This window comes from Lycium barbarum, chromosome 11 (assembly GCF_019175385.1).
Source record: "Lycium barbarum isolate Lr01 chromosome 11, ASM1917538v2, whole genome shotgun sequence".
Classification (NCBI taxonomy): domain Eukaryota; kingdom Viridiplantae; phylum Streptophyta; class Magnoliopsida; order Solanales; family Solanaceae; genus Lycium; species Lycium barbarum.
In genome coordinates, this window is record NC_083347.1 from 62,749,958 (window position 1) to 62,767,172 (window position 17,215).

The 17,215-nt window shown below is 36.2% G+C and overlaps 1 protein-coding gene across 6 annotated transcripts in view; it reads right to left on the minus strand.

The window, feature by feature from the left end:
• LOC132619321 (rho GTPase-activating protein REN1-like) overlaps nucleotides 1–10,269 on the minus strand; it is an 88,401-nt gene extending 78,132 nt beyond the window's left edge. For 5 of the 6 annotated variants that reach the window (XM_060334257.1, XM_060334255.1, XM_060334254.1 and 2 more), the window contains exons 1-3: nucleotides 10,212–10,256; nucleotides 10,034–10,105; nucleotides 3,586–3,622 (exon numbers count right to left, since the gene is read on the minus strand). In XM_060334257.1, the coding sequence (XP_060190240.1) occupies nucleotides 3,586–3,622; nucleotides 10,034–10,105; nucleotides 10,212–10,241 (139 nt within the window). In that variant the 5' untranslated portion in view covers nucleotides 10,242–10,256. Of the gene's footprint in view, nucleotides 1–3,585; nucleotides 3,623–10,033; nucleotides 10,106–10,211 lie in introns of all 6 variants that reach the window. The other variant, XM_060334259.1, reaches the window with a different exon arrangement.
• Nucleotides 10,270–17,215: the final 6,946 nt, after the last annotated feature.

Genomic DNA, 17,215 nt, shown 5'->3' on the forward strand with positions numbered 1-17,215 from the left:
CAACCCCGTGTGCTTTAGTTGTTATTTGGTGTCCTTGCCCCCGGTTGAATCTTCTTCCTTTTGATCCGATTTTTTGGGCAGAGGTGTCGCTTCCTCGACCGCGAACATCTCCCTTGCAGTGGGCTGTTCACCTCGGATGGTTTTTATCCCCTCCGGGGTCGGGAATTTCAGCAGCTGATGTAATGTCGACGGCACGGCCCTCATGCTATGTATCCAAGGTCTACCCAGCAATGCATTATACTTCATATCTCCTTCGATTACATAGAACACCGTTTGTTGGATAGTGCCATCAATGTTGACCGGCAAAGAGATCTCTCCCTTCATGGTTTCGCTCGCCATGTTAAACCCGCTGAGCACCCGGGCTACCGACACGATCTGATCGAGTAGCCTTAGCTGTTCGACCACTCTCCACCGGATGATGTTGGCCGAGCTACCTGGGTCAATCAAAATACGTTTAACTTGTGATTTAAAAATAAGTATAGAGATTACCAATGCATCATTGTGCGGTTGAATGATGCCTTCTGCATCCTCGTTGCTGAAAGAGATGGAACCCTCGGGTAAGTAATCCCGGCTGCGCTTCTCACGCACAATAGAAACCTTCATCCGTTTTTTCACCGGTCCTCGTGGGGTATCGGTACCCCCGATTATCATGTTGATTAGATGCTGAGGTTCTACTGGTTCAGCCCGTTTATGAGACTCCATTTCCTTGTAGTGACCTTTAGCTCGTTCACTTAGCAATTCTCGGAGATGGCCATTCTTCAGTAACCGAGCCACCTCCTCTTTTAGCTGGCGACAATCCTCAGTTCTGTGTCCATGGGTTCTGTGATATTCACACATCACGCGCGGGTCCCGCTATCCCGGGTCTGACCTTAGTGGTCTCGGCCATCTCGCTTCCCCGATACGACCAATAGCTGAGACGAGGTCCGAAGTGTTGACGCTGAAGTTGTACTCCGATATCCTTGGCAAGTCTTTGTTGCTGGCCGAGCTTCCGGCATCGCTCCTAAACGAGAGACCTCGACTGTTCGACGGGCGCTCGGCCCGCTTATCATCCCGACCGGAGAATTGACCCGGGCCAACCCTTGATTTTTCCAACCTGAAGCTTGGCTTTTCCAAATGAGAGTATGGCCGATACCTCTCCCTAGATGGTCTGGACTCTGGCTCATAATTCTTTCGCGATCTCTCCGATTATTTGCTCATATTCACGGGCCCCGGGGGAAGCTCGAGTTGGTCATCTTCTACCCAAATCTGACTCGTACCTGTTATGGACATCCGCCCAGGTCACAGCCTCGTATTCCAGCAAGTTTTCCTTTAGTTTGAATGAGGCCGTCAAGCTCCGAGGATGAGCCCTTTGGTGAAAGCTTGTGCAGCCCATTCCTCCGGAACCAGAGGGAGCTCCATTCGTTCCCTCTGGAATCGGTTGACAAATTCACGCAATAACTCATCATCCCTTTGGGCTATGCGGAAAATATCCGCCTTACGGGCCTGCACCTTTTTGGCACCGGCATGAGCTTTTATGAACGCATCGGCGAGCATTTCGAATGAAGTGATTGAATGCTCGGGCAGATGGTCGTACCAAGTCAATGCTCCCTTTGACAGAGTTTTCCCAAACTTTTTCAACAACACGGATTCAATTTCATCCTCTTCAACATCATTGCCTTTTATGGCACAGGTGTATGAAGTCACGTGTTCTTGAGGGTTCGTTGTGCCGTCATATTTCTGGATATCCGGCATTTTGAACCTCTTCGGGATTAATTTCAGAGCTGCACTCGGAGGAAAAGGCCTCTGAATGTACCTCTTCGAATCCGGTTCTTTCAGAATAGGCGGAGCCCCCGGGATTTGCTCCACCCGAGAGTTATATGTTTCCACCCTCTTCTCGGTCGAGTCTACCCGTTTCGCCAATTTTTCGAGCATTCTCAGAACTTCGGTGGCTGAACCAGCACCGGACCCATTGCTCTCGACCATCCGCGTCTCGTCCCTTCTGGGTTCAGCAACACCTTTCGTCCTCTCCGGGGTCGTTTTGTCACTTTTGTTTTGCAACTGGGCTATTGTGATTCCTTGTTCGGCAACAGCTGCTCTCTGTTCCTGCAACATTTCAAAAATTAAACGTAAGTCAATATTATCCTCCGGGGTATCCGGTACTTTCCGGCCTTGTGTCCGGGACAAAGTAATTGAATTGTGAGTATTTAAAGGATCGGTGGCCGGCGGGGCGGCATTCTCCTGATTCACTGTGTTTTGCCGGTTGAGGCCCTCCCTCGAATTAACGGGGTTCGGGTCGGCGGGATTTGTTGGTAATCCTCGTGACCCACTGTCTTCATTTTCGGCCACAATCTCGTTGTTGTTGACGTGACCAGATTGTCCACTATTAGCCATTTGGTCCGTTTTTAGACGAACAAAAAAATGGATATGGATATGCTATAAGCAAGTGAATAATAATCGATGGTTTACACTAAATGTATGAATTAAATAATGTATGAGTATCGTTTGATTGAATAAAGCTAAAGAAGAACACACTAAATCCGGACCAAAATCAGAGAATGAGAGGGGGAGATTTTATATATTTTGCTATTACAATGTTCTAGATCTGGAGAAGCCAACCCCTGAAAGTAGGGTAATGGCCCCTATTTATAGATTTGCCTTATGGGCCTCATACAACATAAAACCCTTTTGAATAAAGAAAAACCCTAAAAGGATAAGATTGGGTCGTACGGTCTGACACCTGTATGATTGGCAGTACAATGTGGCAGAACGGTCTTGACGCGTGACAATTGTGTAACGGATCACCCGGACCAACGGCCACGATCAACCGGGCCAACGGCCACGATCAACTCGGCTATGGAGAACCGGACCAAACGATTTCCTTCGCTTTCTTCGAATCAAGCACTTCTCCGGTCCGAAAGAAAGTCTTCATGCTCGTGTTTGTTTCTTTCTTCCCTCGATCTGCGGTCTCACTGGTTTAGCATATGTCCGATTTTTACCGTATACATCATTCACCACAAAATTTCCCTTTTTCATCTATTGCACCATTTTTTTCGGTATCTATTTAGTTTGCAGCACTGAGTTCAAGCCATTGTTAATTTTGTAATAATAGACATAGAAAACTATGGTATCTCATCAAAAAGGTTTTTTTTTTTTCCAGAAATATTTGTGTGTACTCACATGAAATATAAGTGTGTTAGTCCTCTGAAATATGAGTACTTACAGGATTATCTACAGGATTAGATATAGAGGTGAAACACAGAAATTAGTGAGTACTTACAGGATTATCTACAGGATTAGATATAGAGGTGAAACACAGAAATTATCCACAACCCTCATCACCAACTATCCGCCTAGCATTCTGAACTTGATAATCCAGTTCAAGACAAACCCCACAATACATTTTAACAATATAGACAACATTTAATGTTTTAGAATTAGAGAGCAAGTGAGAAATAAACAAAATGACTTTCAAACCGTAAGAAAAGCCTGGACGCACGAGTAATACGAAACATATATAAGTGGAAGTAGAAAAACAAGAACAAGACAGGAGAGATCGATCGACATCATTTCCTAACAATTCAGCATAGAATAGAAGATTTTACTGACCTTTTGATGATAAAAATAGAGGGCCACTTTTGTAAACCTGCCAAGTCAATTTTCATTCAATAAATTTACCTTCATCGGAAAAAAAAAATAGGGAACTTCATTGCTGTCATCCTTACAAAGTATATTAACTACTATAAAGTTTGCAAATACTGGAATTTATACTCTACATACTATATATAAGCATGGGTGGGAGGTGGTTTGTGTCCACCTCCAACTCATGTTTAAAAAAAAAATGTGGACCCATATTAAAAAGTCAAATAATATTCATATAATTTTCAAAGTATTCTCATTAAGTTAATAATGGTGATTAATTTTTCAAAAGTAGTTCTGAATATATTATTATCAAGCTTCATTTTTTAAAAGTTACTATTACAACGGATTACATTTTATAGTTGCATGAGTGATATCTTACTTCACTAACTGTAATTATATAATCAAATTAATTGAATGTTGCTATAATTGATAAAATAAATTACTCTGATGTTTATTGCAGTACTGTTTAACATCCTAAAAAGAAACTAAGATGGGTATTACATTCTCAAAAGGCATTTTCCAATGTCTTAAGTTTCTAATTATATACGGAGCGCCATAATAGCCAAAATAATTTATTAGTTGATACTTATAATAGGTTAAGTAAAAAAAAAAAAAAGATAGAAATCTTATACCGCATCTATGCCCATGTTATATGACACAATATACATAATCACCATATGTATAAAAAGTTTCACACTTAAGCCTAGGGGAATGGTAGTTCAAATGACGTTTCCGTATTTAGAAGTAGTTAAAATTTCAATAAGTTTTGAAATTCTGGTTTAAATTTGATTAACGCGTAGTTTAAAAAGTGTCTATTAGCTTTTTTCTTAAATAAAGTCATATAAACTGAAACAAAGAAATAACATCAAAGTACCAATTATTGAACCCGTGTTCCTAAAATTTCTATCTTTACATACATGACTTTCAAGAAATGTTGTAGAATATATCAATTCTTTTTATAATTGCATAAAAATAAAATTATAAATATATGTTGGGCCCGTGCTGGCACGGGCTCTGGTATCTAGTACTATATTAGAAGCATGAGTTGGGGGTGAGTTCGTCGTCCACCTCCAGCTCAGAAGCATGAGTTCAGGTGGTTTCGTCGTCCACCTCCAACAAAAAAAAAAAGTGGACCCCATACTAAAAAAATCAAACAATATTAAAAAAAAAAAAAGTGAACTCCATATTAAAAAAATGAGAAGCATGAGTTGGGGGTGGTTTCGTCATCCACCTCCAACTCAGAAGCATGAGTTGAGGGTGGTTTCGTCGTCAACCTCCAACTCATGTAAAAAAAAATATAATAAAGTGGACCCCATACTAAAAAAATTAAACAATATAAAAAAATAAAAAATACAAAGTAGACCCCGTATTAAAAAAAATTAAGCAATATCAAAAAAAAAAAAAAAGTGGACCACATATTAAAAAATAAAAAAAAGTGCACCCCATATTAAAAAATCAAAAATAAAGTAGACCCCATACTAAAAAAATCAAACAATATTTCTACTATATAGAAGCATGGGTTCGTCGTCAGTCACTCTTAAAAAAAAGGTGGGCCCAGATCTTATTTAATAGTAGAAAAATTGTTTTAAAAAAAAATTAAGATGGGGCCGAATCTTCTATAATAGGAATGAAAAAAAAAACAAATTTAAGGTGAGGCCCACTCTTCTATAATAGTAGAGATTAAAATAAATTAAGGCGAGATCCGCGTGGAGATTAGAAGACAATTGCAAAAAAAAAAAAAAAGTTAAGATGGGGTCCACGTGAAGAAGTAGGAGACAATTGCAACAGAAAAAAAAGGATATTTAAATAATGATAATAAGTTCAGAAAATGGTAAAGGTACGCTTAGAGAAAACGTAAAGAAGAGAAGTTCAAGAAAAAGGAAATAACAATTTAAATTGAACACAAAAATTGCTAAAGAAATCATAAAACCAAAAGATTTAAAACTTATACCATACGTCTAACACCAATAATGAGGAATAACATCAAGAACGCGAAATATAAATGGTCTTCTATAATAGTAAATTTTTTAAAAAAAATTTACTATTAGACGTATGGTATAAGTGGACCCCATACTAAAAAAATTAAACAATATAAAAAAATAAAAAATACAAAGTAGACCCCGTATTAAAAAAAATTAAGCAATATCAAAAAAAAAAAAAAAGTGGACCACATATTAAAAAATAAAAAAAAGTGCACCCCATATTAAAAAATCAAAAATAAAGTAGACCCCATACTAAAAAAATCAAACAATATTTCTACTATATAGAAGCATGGGTTCGTCGTCAGTCACTCTTAAAAAAAAGGTGGGCCCAGATCTTATTTAATAGTAGAAAAATTGTTTTAAAAAAAAATTAAGATGGGGCCGAATCTTCTATAATAGGAATGAAAAAAAAAACAAATTTAAGGTGAGGCCCACTCTTCTATAATAGTAGAGATTAAAATAAATTAAGGCGAGATCCGCGTGGAGAATTAGAAGACAATTGCAAAAAAAAAAAAAAAGTTAAGATGGGGTCCACGTGAAGAAGTAGGAGACAATTGCAACAGAAAAAAAAGGATATTTAAATAATGATAATAAGTTCAGAAAATGGTAAAGGTACGCTTAGAGAAAACGTAAAGAAGAGAAGTTCAAGAAAAAGGAAATAACAATTTAAATTGAACACAAAAATTGCTAAAGAAATCATAAAACCAAAAGATTTAAAACTTATACCATACGTCTAACACCAATAATGAGGAATAACATCAAGAACGCGAAATATAAATGGTCTTCTATAATAGTAAATTTTTTTAAAAAAATAAGGTGGGACCCACTCTTCTATAATAGAAGATAGAAAAAAATTTTAAAAAAAATAATTTGGGGCCCAATTTTCTATAATAGTATAAATAAATAAAAAAAAACAAATTTAAGGTGGGGCCCACTCTTCCATAATAATAGAGATTAAAAAAAATTAAGGTGGGATCCACGTGAAGAATTAGGAGATAATTGCAAAAAAATAAGGTGGGATCCACGTGAAGAAGAAAAAAAATGAGACATTTAAATAATGATAATAAGTTCAGAAAATGGTAAAAGTACACTTAGAGAAAATTTAAAGAAGATAAATTCAGGAAAAAAGAAATAACGATTTAAATTGAACACAGAAACCGCTAAAGAAGTCATAAAACCAAAAGATTTAATACTTATACCTTTGGGTATAAGTTTAGACACATACGTTTCACACAAATAATGAAGAATAACATCGAGAAGACGAAATATAAATGGTCAAGAAACGTATACAAATATTTTCTTAAAATGATGAAGTTGGTCTATACTTAAAAATTTAAGACTACAGCAGATGCTGACACATGAAAGCGCTTTAACAGCCTATGTCTATTTGGAAAAAATATTTACCTAAAATGACTCATATTTTTAATATTACCAAAAAAAACCCTTTTATACATTATTATACACTTTTATATAAGATCGACACATTATTTCCAATAAGTGTATAATGTTGTATATCGTGTGTATAAACACTATTGTAAAAAAAAACAATTGGCTATACAGATATAAATTAAAAATATAACTACATGGATATAATATTTTATGCTGGAATGTATCTTATTGAAATTATTCCTAAAATTAATTGCTAAAGGCAAATATTAAACACCAGCCCATTCGAAGGACAATTCGTGCAATTTCTTCCATTTTTTTAGTTTTTAATTTGTAATAGACAAATTCCCTTTTTTAAAACTAAACTATATAAAAACATAAGTTGAATAAGTGGCAATGAATCTACCATTTAAAGAAGAGAAATTAATCCCTTTTTTAAAGCACTTGTCATAGAATAATTCTATTAGTTAAAAGTAGAATCTTACTGTAGCTTACTATTAAATATATTTGTACTTTCCCTATTTTGCCCCTGCTTATAAAAATTGCATCAGAACAGATGATGTCATTTTAAGTGGCAGGTATTAATTATGTTTTTGGCCACGTGTCACTTTTACACTCCTTTTACTTTTCACTGTTTTATCATGATCACATAATTCCACTTAATAAACAAATAACATTTGTCTATATGTATTAATGTTCATCTATATATATGGATCGACAGTGCAAATTTAGATATGTTTATTAGCAGTATAAAATATATATATATATATATATATATATATATATATATATATATATATATATATATATATATATATATATATACTATCACTACCCAATACATAAATCTTTACAATTGTACACAACTACATACATATAGATACACTATATAATCCAAATTGTTGGGCCTGTGCTGCCGTCTAGTTAAAAAATAAAGCATGAGTTGGGGGTGGTTTTGTCGTTCACCTCCAACTCATGTAAAGGGATTAATTTCTCTTCTTTAAATGGTAGATTCATTGCCACATGCGTATCAACCCATTAGTGGGAGCAAATGAAATTATTGTACAACAAAAAACGTGGACCCCATATTATTGCTTTTTTTCAAAAAGTTAAGTAGCCAAACCATACAATTTCCTTCTTTTTGTTTTCTTATATTAGCCTGAGATCTAATCTAGATATTTAACTGTTGTATTTGTTATTCTGCCATGTCATTTATTTGTTATGTTTACTAAAATAAATATACTTCAAATATTTATATTTTAAAATAAGATAGAATTTAATTACTTTTTCATTTTTATTCTTACTCTAATAAATGTGAAAAAAGATTAATGTCGTAAAAGAAAAAATAATATTAAATGGAGATTAAATAATAAATAAGGTAAATTAGTCAAATTATAATTCTAATTGACGTTTCCTTAAAAAAAACATGCAAAAGACAACATGACAAGTAAAATGAGCTAAACCAAGAATATTCACTAAAAATTAAAAAAGAGTAGTTTTTCGTTTAAATAGAAAATCAAATTTCTACTTTGTTTTGTTTTAAACATGTAAAATTAATTTAATAATTTGAATTAGAATTATCCAAATCAAAATTTGATAAAAAAAATAATAAGTATTGTTTAGGTCCAATCTACATACATTAACAATAGAATATTTTACACCTTTAAATTAATCAAATTAAAATTCAAAGTATCAACTGATGCTTAAATATTGCTATTGTTTTGTCTCAAAGAGAGGAAAATAGTTTCCTTTTAAACAAGTCTTCTCCTTTAAAAAATATTAATAAATTTTTGCAAATTTTGTATTCGTAGCAAACACTAATATAATAAAGTTTTGGATATGGAGCACAAACTACAATGTTATATTAATCGTGTTTTGAACATAGTGTGTATATATATGCATAAAAACAGTGCAAACTTATGTATGTTTATTAGCAATATAATATCACTACCCAAACACAACTACATACACATAGATACACTATAATCCAAAGTGTTGGGCCCGTGCTGCATACGCCATCGAGTAATAATATATATTCCCTAATTATGCAGCGACTAGCAACATTTGACTTGAAATGAATTTTAACGAATAAATGAATACTTTTGAAATTTATGATCCAAAATAAGTTTTAGAAATTTGTATGCGGTAAATAATCTAATAAAGTTAAATTATTTCTTAATAAAGCAAAGACATTTTTTTTGAGAGATAATGATAAAAACGCACCTCAAGTATCACCTTTTTTTGAGTTTTCTACCTGGTGTGAGAGTTTTCTCCCTAAACTATCACAATTAATTTGCAAAACACACCTCAGCTATTAGTTGTTCATTTTTCCTCCTAAACTATCACCAACTAGTTTGGAGAACACAATTCAACTATCAAGTGTTCACTTTTAATGAGGTGCGTTTTGCAAACTAGTTGGTGATAGTTCGAGTAGGAAAAGTGAACAACTGATTTTTGAGGTGTGTTTTATAAACTAGTTGGTGATAGTTTAGGTAGAAAACTCTCACACCTGATAGTTCAAATAGGAAACTCAAGAAAAAGTGATACTTAAGGTGTGTTTTTGACCCCTCACTCTTTTTTTTTAACAAACTAAAAAGGAAAGTGACCACATAAATTAGAAAAGATAGAGTAACATTAAGTCTTTAGGGTTGAGTATCAAAATAATTTCTTATTTTCGTAAAGAGTAATGCATGTGACAGACCGAACAAGAAGTTACAACACTCTCGGACTAAATATTATAGTTGGCTAAGGACTAACTAGACCATATACTTGCTCTCCTTACATTCTTTGTTGTGCTAGACAGCCAACAACAAATGCAGAAGAAAGCTACCATTTTGCCGCAAAGAACAAATATCAGGAATTAATTATGCTTACTAGACTTGGACCCAAATATCCCACAACTATAAGATGGGGTTATTTAAAAATAATATATATATATATATATATATATATATATATATATATATATATATATATATAATCTTCTCTATTATGAGAACGTTTAAGCACATAGAACGGAAAAGTTTGAAGTTGTAAAAAAAAAGTACCTTATTCCCACAATGCAATTGTGCTTGATCATTTGCCCCAGGTGGTGCAGGCGGCTGATTACCCACCTCTATCTGAAAAGGAAAGAACCGACCAATGTAACACAAAAATACCCAAAGAAATCATAATATCCATGTAGGCTCATAATGCCATTATTGAAATGAGATTTTAAATGATCACTTGAGAATCGTTAGCGTTTTGATTAGTCATGGTCTCAACCTTCACAATCGCTATCAGCAACACCAATCACCCAAATATCCTGCATTGCGCATTCAAACCCATATTAAAACAAAATGGTAAATATGTTTTACTTTTTTTCTGATCGAAGAGATAATAATAATATATACAGGAACATGAAGAGGCTTGTTTGAATTGACAATTGTATATTCTCCGGAGGAAGTTGGAATATTTGCTAACGAAACACCGAAAGTCAAGCAAGGAATGAGAAGGAAAGCATTAGCAAAAGGAAGTTAGAGAAAGACACATTGAATGGACCATTTCCTGGAAGACCTTTTCCTTTTCTTTTGTTTTTCTTTTTTTTTTCCTTTCTATTTTTTTTTGCTTACACGTCCGCGTATACTTCTCTTCCTATTTTGACAACTTTTCTTTTCTACCTTCTTTTGGACGCAATTCTTCTCCTAATTGAAATCCAAATCTTGCACTTTGTTGCTTGATTTGTAACAAATTAACTTAGATTATAACATGGGGATATATCTGTAGATATTTAGTTTATTGGATTACAGATGGAAATGCATGGGATTTAATATAAAATATATTTTGATTTTACACTAGATATATTTGAATTAACATTTATTTTTAATTTTAATATTGACTTTTTTAAAAAAAAAATGAAAGAAGAGTCGTTGTAAAAGGGAAAATGTGTTATTTATTATTTTATCTAGTGATTGTTATTTCACCTAAAATATGGTATAAAAATATACCATAGTTGTTCTATAAACAATCTTGAGGTTGCTTACATTGGAATAAATAATTCAATCAAACACATGATAAAATAATCCCACATTTAGTTTAGGATTATTATCTCTTATCCTTGTAAACAAACGATCTCTAAGGAGAATAAAATACAACGTGAGCTTGTTTGACTTAACTTATAAATAGCCAATAAGTATTAAGGGCTAAAAATAATAACTAAGAATTATGTGTTGATAACAAGTATATCTTTGGTAAAATGGTCCTTACAATCATCTTTTTCTGCTAAAATAACTGAAATTTTCTTTAAACTTTTCATACAAAAAAGAGTTGATTATTGCAATATTTTTAAAAATTCATTTAAATAAAAATTTATTTTTCGTAGTTCTAGATTGATTAGATAAGATTAGGTTTAATAAATATGAGGTATCTATTATTTTTAATATAGAATATATAATAATCGCTGAAATGTTTATGATAAACTGATATATAACAATTAATAATTTTAACTAGAATTTGTAAGTAAGCATAGTAGGGAGAAGGAAGATTAGGGGTAATAAAATAGAAACGGTGTTAGAGATTTTGTTTTGAGAGGTATTCAGGGATAACAAAAAAATTAGGGGTAAAATAATAAAATATTTCAAAATTAAAAGTGCTTATAAGCTGAAAGACATAAGTTAAGATCAATCAATTTATGACTTTAGGTTGATTTTGGCTTCGAAGCGTCATAAGTTGAAAGTGACCAACTTATGACTTTTACCTATAGGTTTAGCTTATATAATGCGTATATAATGCATGTATCTCTTCTCATACTTTACATATATCTAATATTCGCGTATATAACACCTTCTGGTCACTGGTCAATGTACATAAATATATAATGAATGTAATGCATGAATAAACTGTATGCATGGAACTGTCTACATAAGACTAGACCCATGAACAGAAGGATTACTCATAAATGGAGTACATGAACATCAAAGACTGAAGTACTTCTAATGCTTCTAAGAGTAGAGTAATATGGAAGATCGCTTACTCGATTGTTGGATCATATCATAGGAGCATGCCAAAAGAAGGAAAGAATGACCTTAACATACCTGGAAGTATACTTAATCGTCCAACTTCTACCTCTCGAACTTGCAAGTCTACAATTAAGATAACATAGGGCTTAATTAGGCTATTTACTTCGCTTACTAACCATCCTCAAATACATATAAAGCTCAACGAACTATAGACAATAATTTCCTTTGTAAGCTTACAACTCTCCAACTTCTCATTCGATCCCACATCAAATACAATACTCACATCAACAATGACAACATATATATATATATATATATATATATATATATATATATGCGTAAACCCGTTTCCAGTCATCTCTTAAACTAACACTATATCACTACATTACCCTTCATCAACTTAACACGTCCACAATTACCTTCTCTTCACTTAACATCACTAAAACTCTTGATAACCAACTTAAATATAAGGGTAGAAATCATTTACATACCTTGATGGGTCAAGAATATTAGAATCACTTCAACTTCAACTCCCTAAACTTCACAACCTTGAAGCAACCTTCTTCTTCACTATCTCGGGTTTACGGGGTCCGGGTCTTGTCAAATCTTCACTAATATGATGAAAATTATTGGGAGAGAATATTTTAGGGTTTTTCTGATTTGGAAAGGAGTAAAATATGAAATAAGGTCGTGAACCACCTATTCATACTTGGAAGCCAAAAAGGCTACAACGGTCCGGTTCGACGAGCGGGTCGATGGCCCGTCGACATGTCGATGGTCCGTCTACTTGCTCCGTCGACCTGCGCCTGCAGATGCAAGGCTGCGGGATCCTGTTGACGCTGCACATCGACGGTCCGTCGACGACCCGTCGACAATGACTGGTGTCCTGCAGATTTTTATGATTCAGTTCAGATCGCGTCGATTCAATTTGTTCAACTTCTAACTCTATAAATTGCCAGGAATATCTGCTGGTACCCTTGTACATGAGGTAAGACATTTTCTACCTCCAACTCGGGCTCGGGTCTCTATTCCAAGGGCATACGCTACTAGGAAACCATAGGTTCTACTACTACGAACACGAGGGGTGTAACACTTATGATCTGTATAAATATCAACATGTACACCATATAAATAATGTCTCCATATCTTCAGTGCATGAATAACTGCTGCTAATTCAAGATCATGGGTCGGGTAACTCTTCTCAAGCTTCCGCAACTGCCTGGAAGCATAGACTATAACCTTCCCATGCTACATTAATACACAGCCTAACCCAACACCGAAGGCATCACAAAAAACAACATAGCCTTCTGACCCTTCTGGAAGCTTCAGGACTGGGGCTGAAGTCAATCTACCTTTCAATTCCTGGAAACTACGCTCACAGGCATCGATCCATTGAAATTTTGCTGATTTCTGAGTTAACTTCGTCAATGGTGCAGCAATAGAAGAGAATCCTTCCACAAATCTTCTATAATAACCTGCTAATCCCAAAAAGCTACGAACCTCTGTAGGTGTCGTAGGCCTCGGCCAAGTCTTCACAGCCTCGATCTTTTGAGTATCTGCACGAATACCATTGGCGGAGATAATATGGCCCAGAAAAGTCATAGAATTCAATTAGAACTCGCATTTTGAAAATTTGGCATACAACTCACGAGTCCGAAAAATTTCGAGGACAATATGCAAGTGATCTGCATGCTCTGTTTCTGATCGATATTATACCAAAATGTCATCGATGAACACGATCACAAATAGATCTAGAAAGGGCCTGAATACATTATTCATCAAATTCATAAACACCGCCGGGGCATTATTAGCCCAAACGACATCACCCGAAATTCATAATGGTCGTATCTAGTCCTGAAAGCCGTTTTTGGAATATATTCTTCTCTAACCCTCACTTGATGATACCCCGGTCTCAGATCAATCTTGGAAAACCATTTAGCACCTTGCAGTTGATAAAAAAAATCATCGACTCTTGGAAGCAGATATTTATTCTTTATTGTCATCTTGTTCAACTGCCTATAGTCGATGCACATTCGTAAAGAACCATCTTTCTTTCTTACGAATAAGACAGGTGCTCCCCATGGTGATGAACTGGGCCTAATAAATCCCTTTTCGAGCAAATCTTTCAGTTGTGCCTTTAGCTCTTTCAATTCTGCAGAAGCCATTCTGTAAGGAGGTATAGATATAGGCTCGGTGTCCAGCAGCACATCAATGGTAAAATCAATTTCTCGTTCCGGTGGTAGACCTGGAAGTTCATCTGGAAATACATCCAGAAACTTATTTACTACCGGGACGGATTGAAAAGTCGGCGGCTGTGCTTCGATGTCATGAACTCGGACTAGATGATAAATATAGTCTTTAGCGATCATCTTCCTTGACTTAAAGTAGGAAATGATCCTACCTCTTGGGGATGCTGTGTTACCCTTGCATTCAAGCATTGGTTCGCCCGAAAATTAGAACCGAATTATTTTCGTTCTACAATCCACATTAGCATGACAAGAGGCCAACCAATCCATGCCCATAATCACATTAAAAATCTAACATTTCTAGTTTAATCAAATCAGCTTTAGTCTAATGATCACATACCACAATCATACAATTTCTATATACTTGTCTAGCTATTACTGGATCACCAACTGGAGTAGATACCTCAAAAGGTTTAATTGGTTCGGGTTTCACCCCAATACGGCCAGCAACATAAGGAGTGATATAAGACAACGTAGAACCCGAATCGATCAATGCATAAACATCATGAGAGAATACAGATAGTATACCTGTAACCACATCAGGGGAGGACTCAAGATCCTGTCGTCCAGCTAGAGCATAAATACGGGGTTGGGGGCCACCTGAACTAGGTACTACCCTTCTGCCCCTACCACGGCCTACTGAAGCTTGGGGAGTCTGCCCTACGGGGCGCACGGACGAAGAAGAGCTGGCTGCTACACCTGTAGGTTAGCCACGCATCGATGGACAATCACACATTATATACCCAACCTGACCACAGGCATAATAAGCGTCGGAGCCTCGGCGACACAGACCCGAATGAAACTACCGCACTGGCTGCATCGTGATAGCGGTAGTCTCCTCAGACTGGGATCACCTCTAGCCTGAAAACCCGAAACTCTCAAGCTCTGACCCTGTCCTGAATAAATTGGGTGATCAAATCTCCTACCCGCAAATCAAGGAGGTGCACTAGTCGTAGACTGACCTGAATATCTGGAATACTGTTGTCGCTGACCCCCTCTATACTCACTACTAGCACCGATAGATCTAGCCCTCTTGCTCTGCCCTCTATCGATATCGCACTCACCCCTTTGCGGCTGTTGTTGCTCTTCTAAATTCTGGGCGTGGGCCTGAATACGAGAGATGTCCATCCCCTCATGCAATGAATTTGTCAAGCAATCTTTGAATAAATGTGGCCCTAAGCCACTCACAAATCGATGTACTCTATATCCCATATCGGCTACCATAGTCGGAGCATACCGGGCCAATGAATTAAAATGAAGACTATACTCCCGAGCACTCACACTCCTTTGCTTTAGATTCAGAAACTTGTCAGCTCAGGCCCTTCGAACCTCGGGTGGCAAATAGTGGTGGATGAAAGCATCTACGAATTCTTGCCAAACTGGAGGAGGTGCATTTTCCTTCCTTGAAGAAATCCAATTGTTGTACCAAAGAACCGTCACATCACGTAGCTTATAAGATGCTAAATCCACGGACTCCGTATCGGAAGCATGGATAATCCTCAGCGTCCTCAACACCTCATCTATAAAACCCTACGAGTCCTCATCCGACTTTGACCCGAAAAATTCCGGCGGATTAAAACTCATAAAATCACGAGCTCTGGCACTAGTAGCTCTATCACCCGGACCTGCACTCTGCCGCTGAGCCTGGGCGGCAACTAGCTGAGTCAATAGTTGAATAGCCTCAGTCATCTGCTGACCCGAAGCATCCAGTGGAGGAACTGGAGGCACTGGAGCTGGAGCTGAGGCACCTACATGCTCCTCTATATAGGCGGAGTGTGAGAGGTGTGAGATGGAGCCTCATTATGGGACTCACCCTCCTCTATATGTACCGGCAGCTCCTGTTCCACCCACCTTCCTGCCACAGTCTTGCCCTTCTGAGCGGCTGTTGCTTTCCTCTTTACGGGCATCGCTGAAATTATAGCGCACAATTAGGGAAAAGGAAATCTTATAACACAGCTCCACCACACGATCTATGAAGAAGAAAAATGGTCATTATACCTAAATGCTCCGCAGCCTCTCGTTTATAAGTGTGGCACGCTTCACACCCATAAACAAGACTCTACTGGACACGGCTCGTAGACACGCCCTAGGATGGAACTGCTCTGATACTACTTTTGTCACGACCCGACTCGTGGGCCATGATGGGTACCCGGAGCTAACTATTATTTCATATTTTACTCCTTTCCATATCAGAAAAACCCTAAGATATTCTCTCCCAATAATTTTCATCATATTAGTGATGATTTGACAAGACCCGGACCCCGTAAACCCGAGATGGTGAAGAAGAAGGTTGCTTCTAGGGTTTCTTCAATGTTGTGAAGTTTAGGGAGTTGAAGTTGAAGTGATTCTTGGGATTCTTGACCCCTTAAGGTATGTTAATGATTTCTACCCTTATATTTAAGTTGGTTATTGTAACACTCCGTAAATTGGGGTTAGGTGTGAATATGTAAAAATCAAATGTTAAGATGATATTATATCTATATGAATCCATTCTTGATGAATTTTGGTGGAAGATGGTCGTTTTGAAGTCAAACCAACAATTGAAGTTCTTAAGGGCTCTAAAATTGCCTATGTTTTGGTAGGTTTATCTTACGGGAGATGTTCATGAAAATGTATTGCGAATTTGGAAACATTTCCTTTATGAAAGTTGTAGATCTTTGAAATAGCTTTCAAATGGTAGGTCTCCCAGCCCGAGCAAAGTTATGTACAAAAAGTTATGTCTGTTTTAATGAAGGGCGCAAAAGCTGGAGATTTCGCCCAAAGTACTCCCAGAAAGTACGGGACGTCCTTTTCGGATGTACTTCTTCCGTTTCTGGCAGAAAATGGGGTTTAAAAAGGGTATGGTCTTATTTTGTTCGCATTTTTTTTTCATTCTTCCAAACCCTAAAAACGAAAATCATCCCTCTAACATTACTAATCTATTCTAACATCAAACCCATGATTCTTAACATGATTCTTGTGACCAAAACTTAGAGTTTGCAGCATA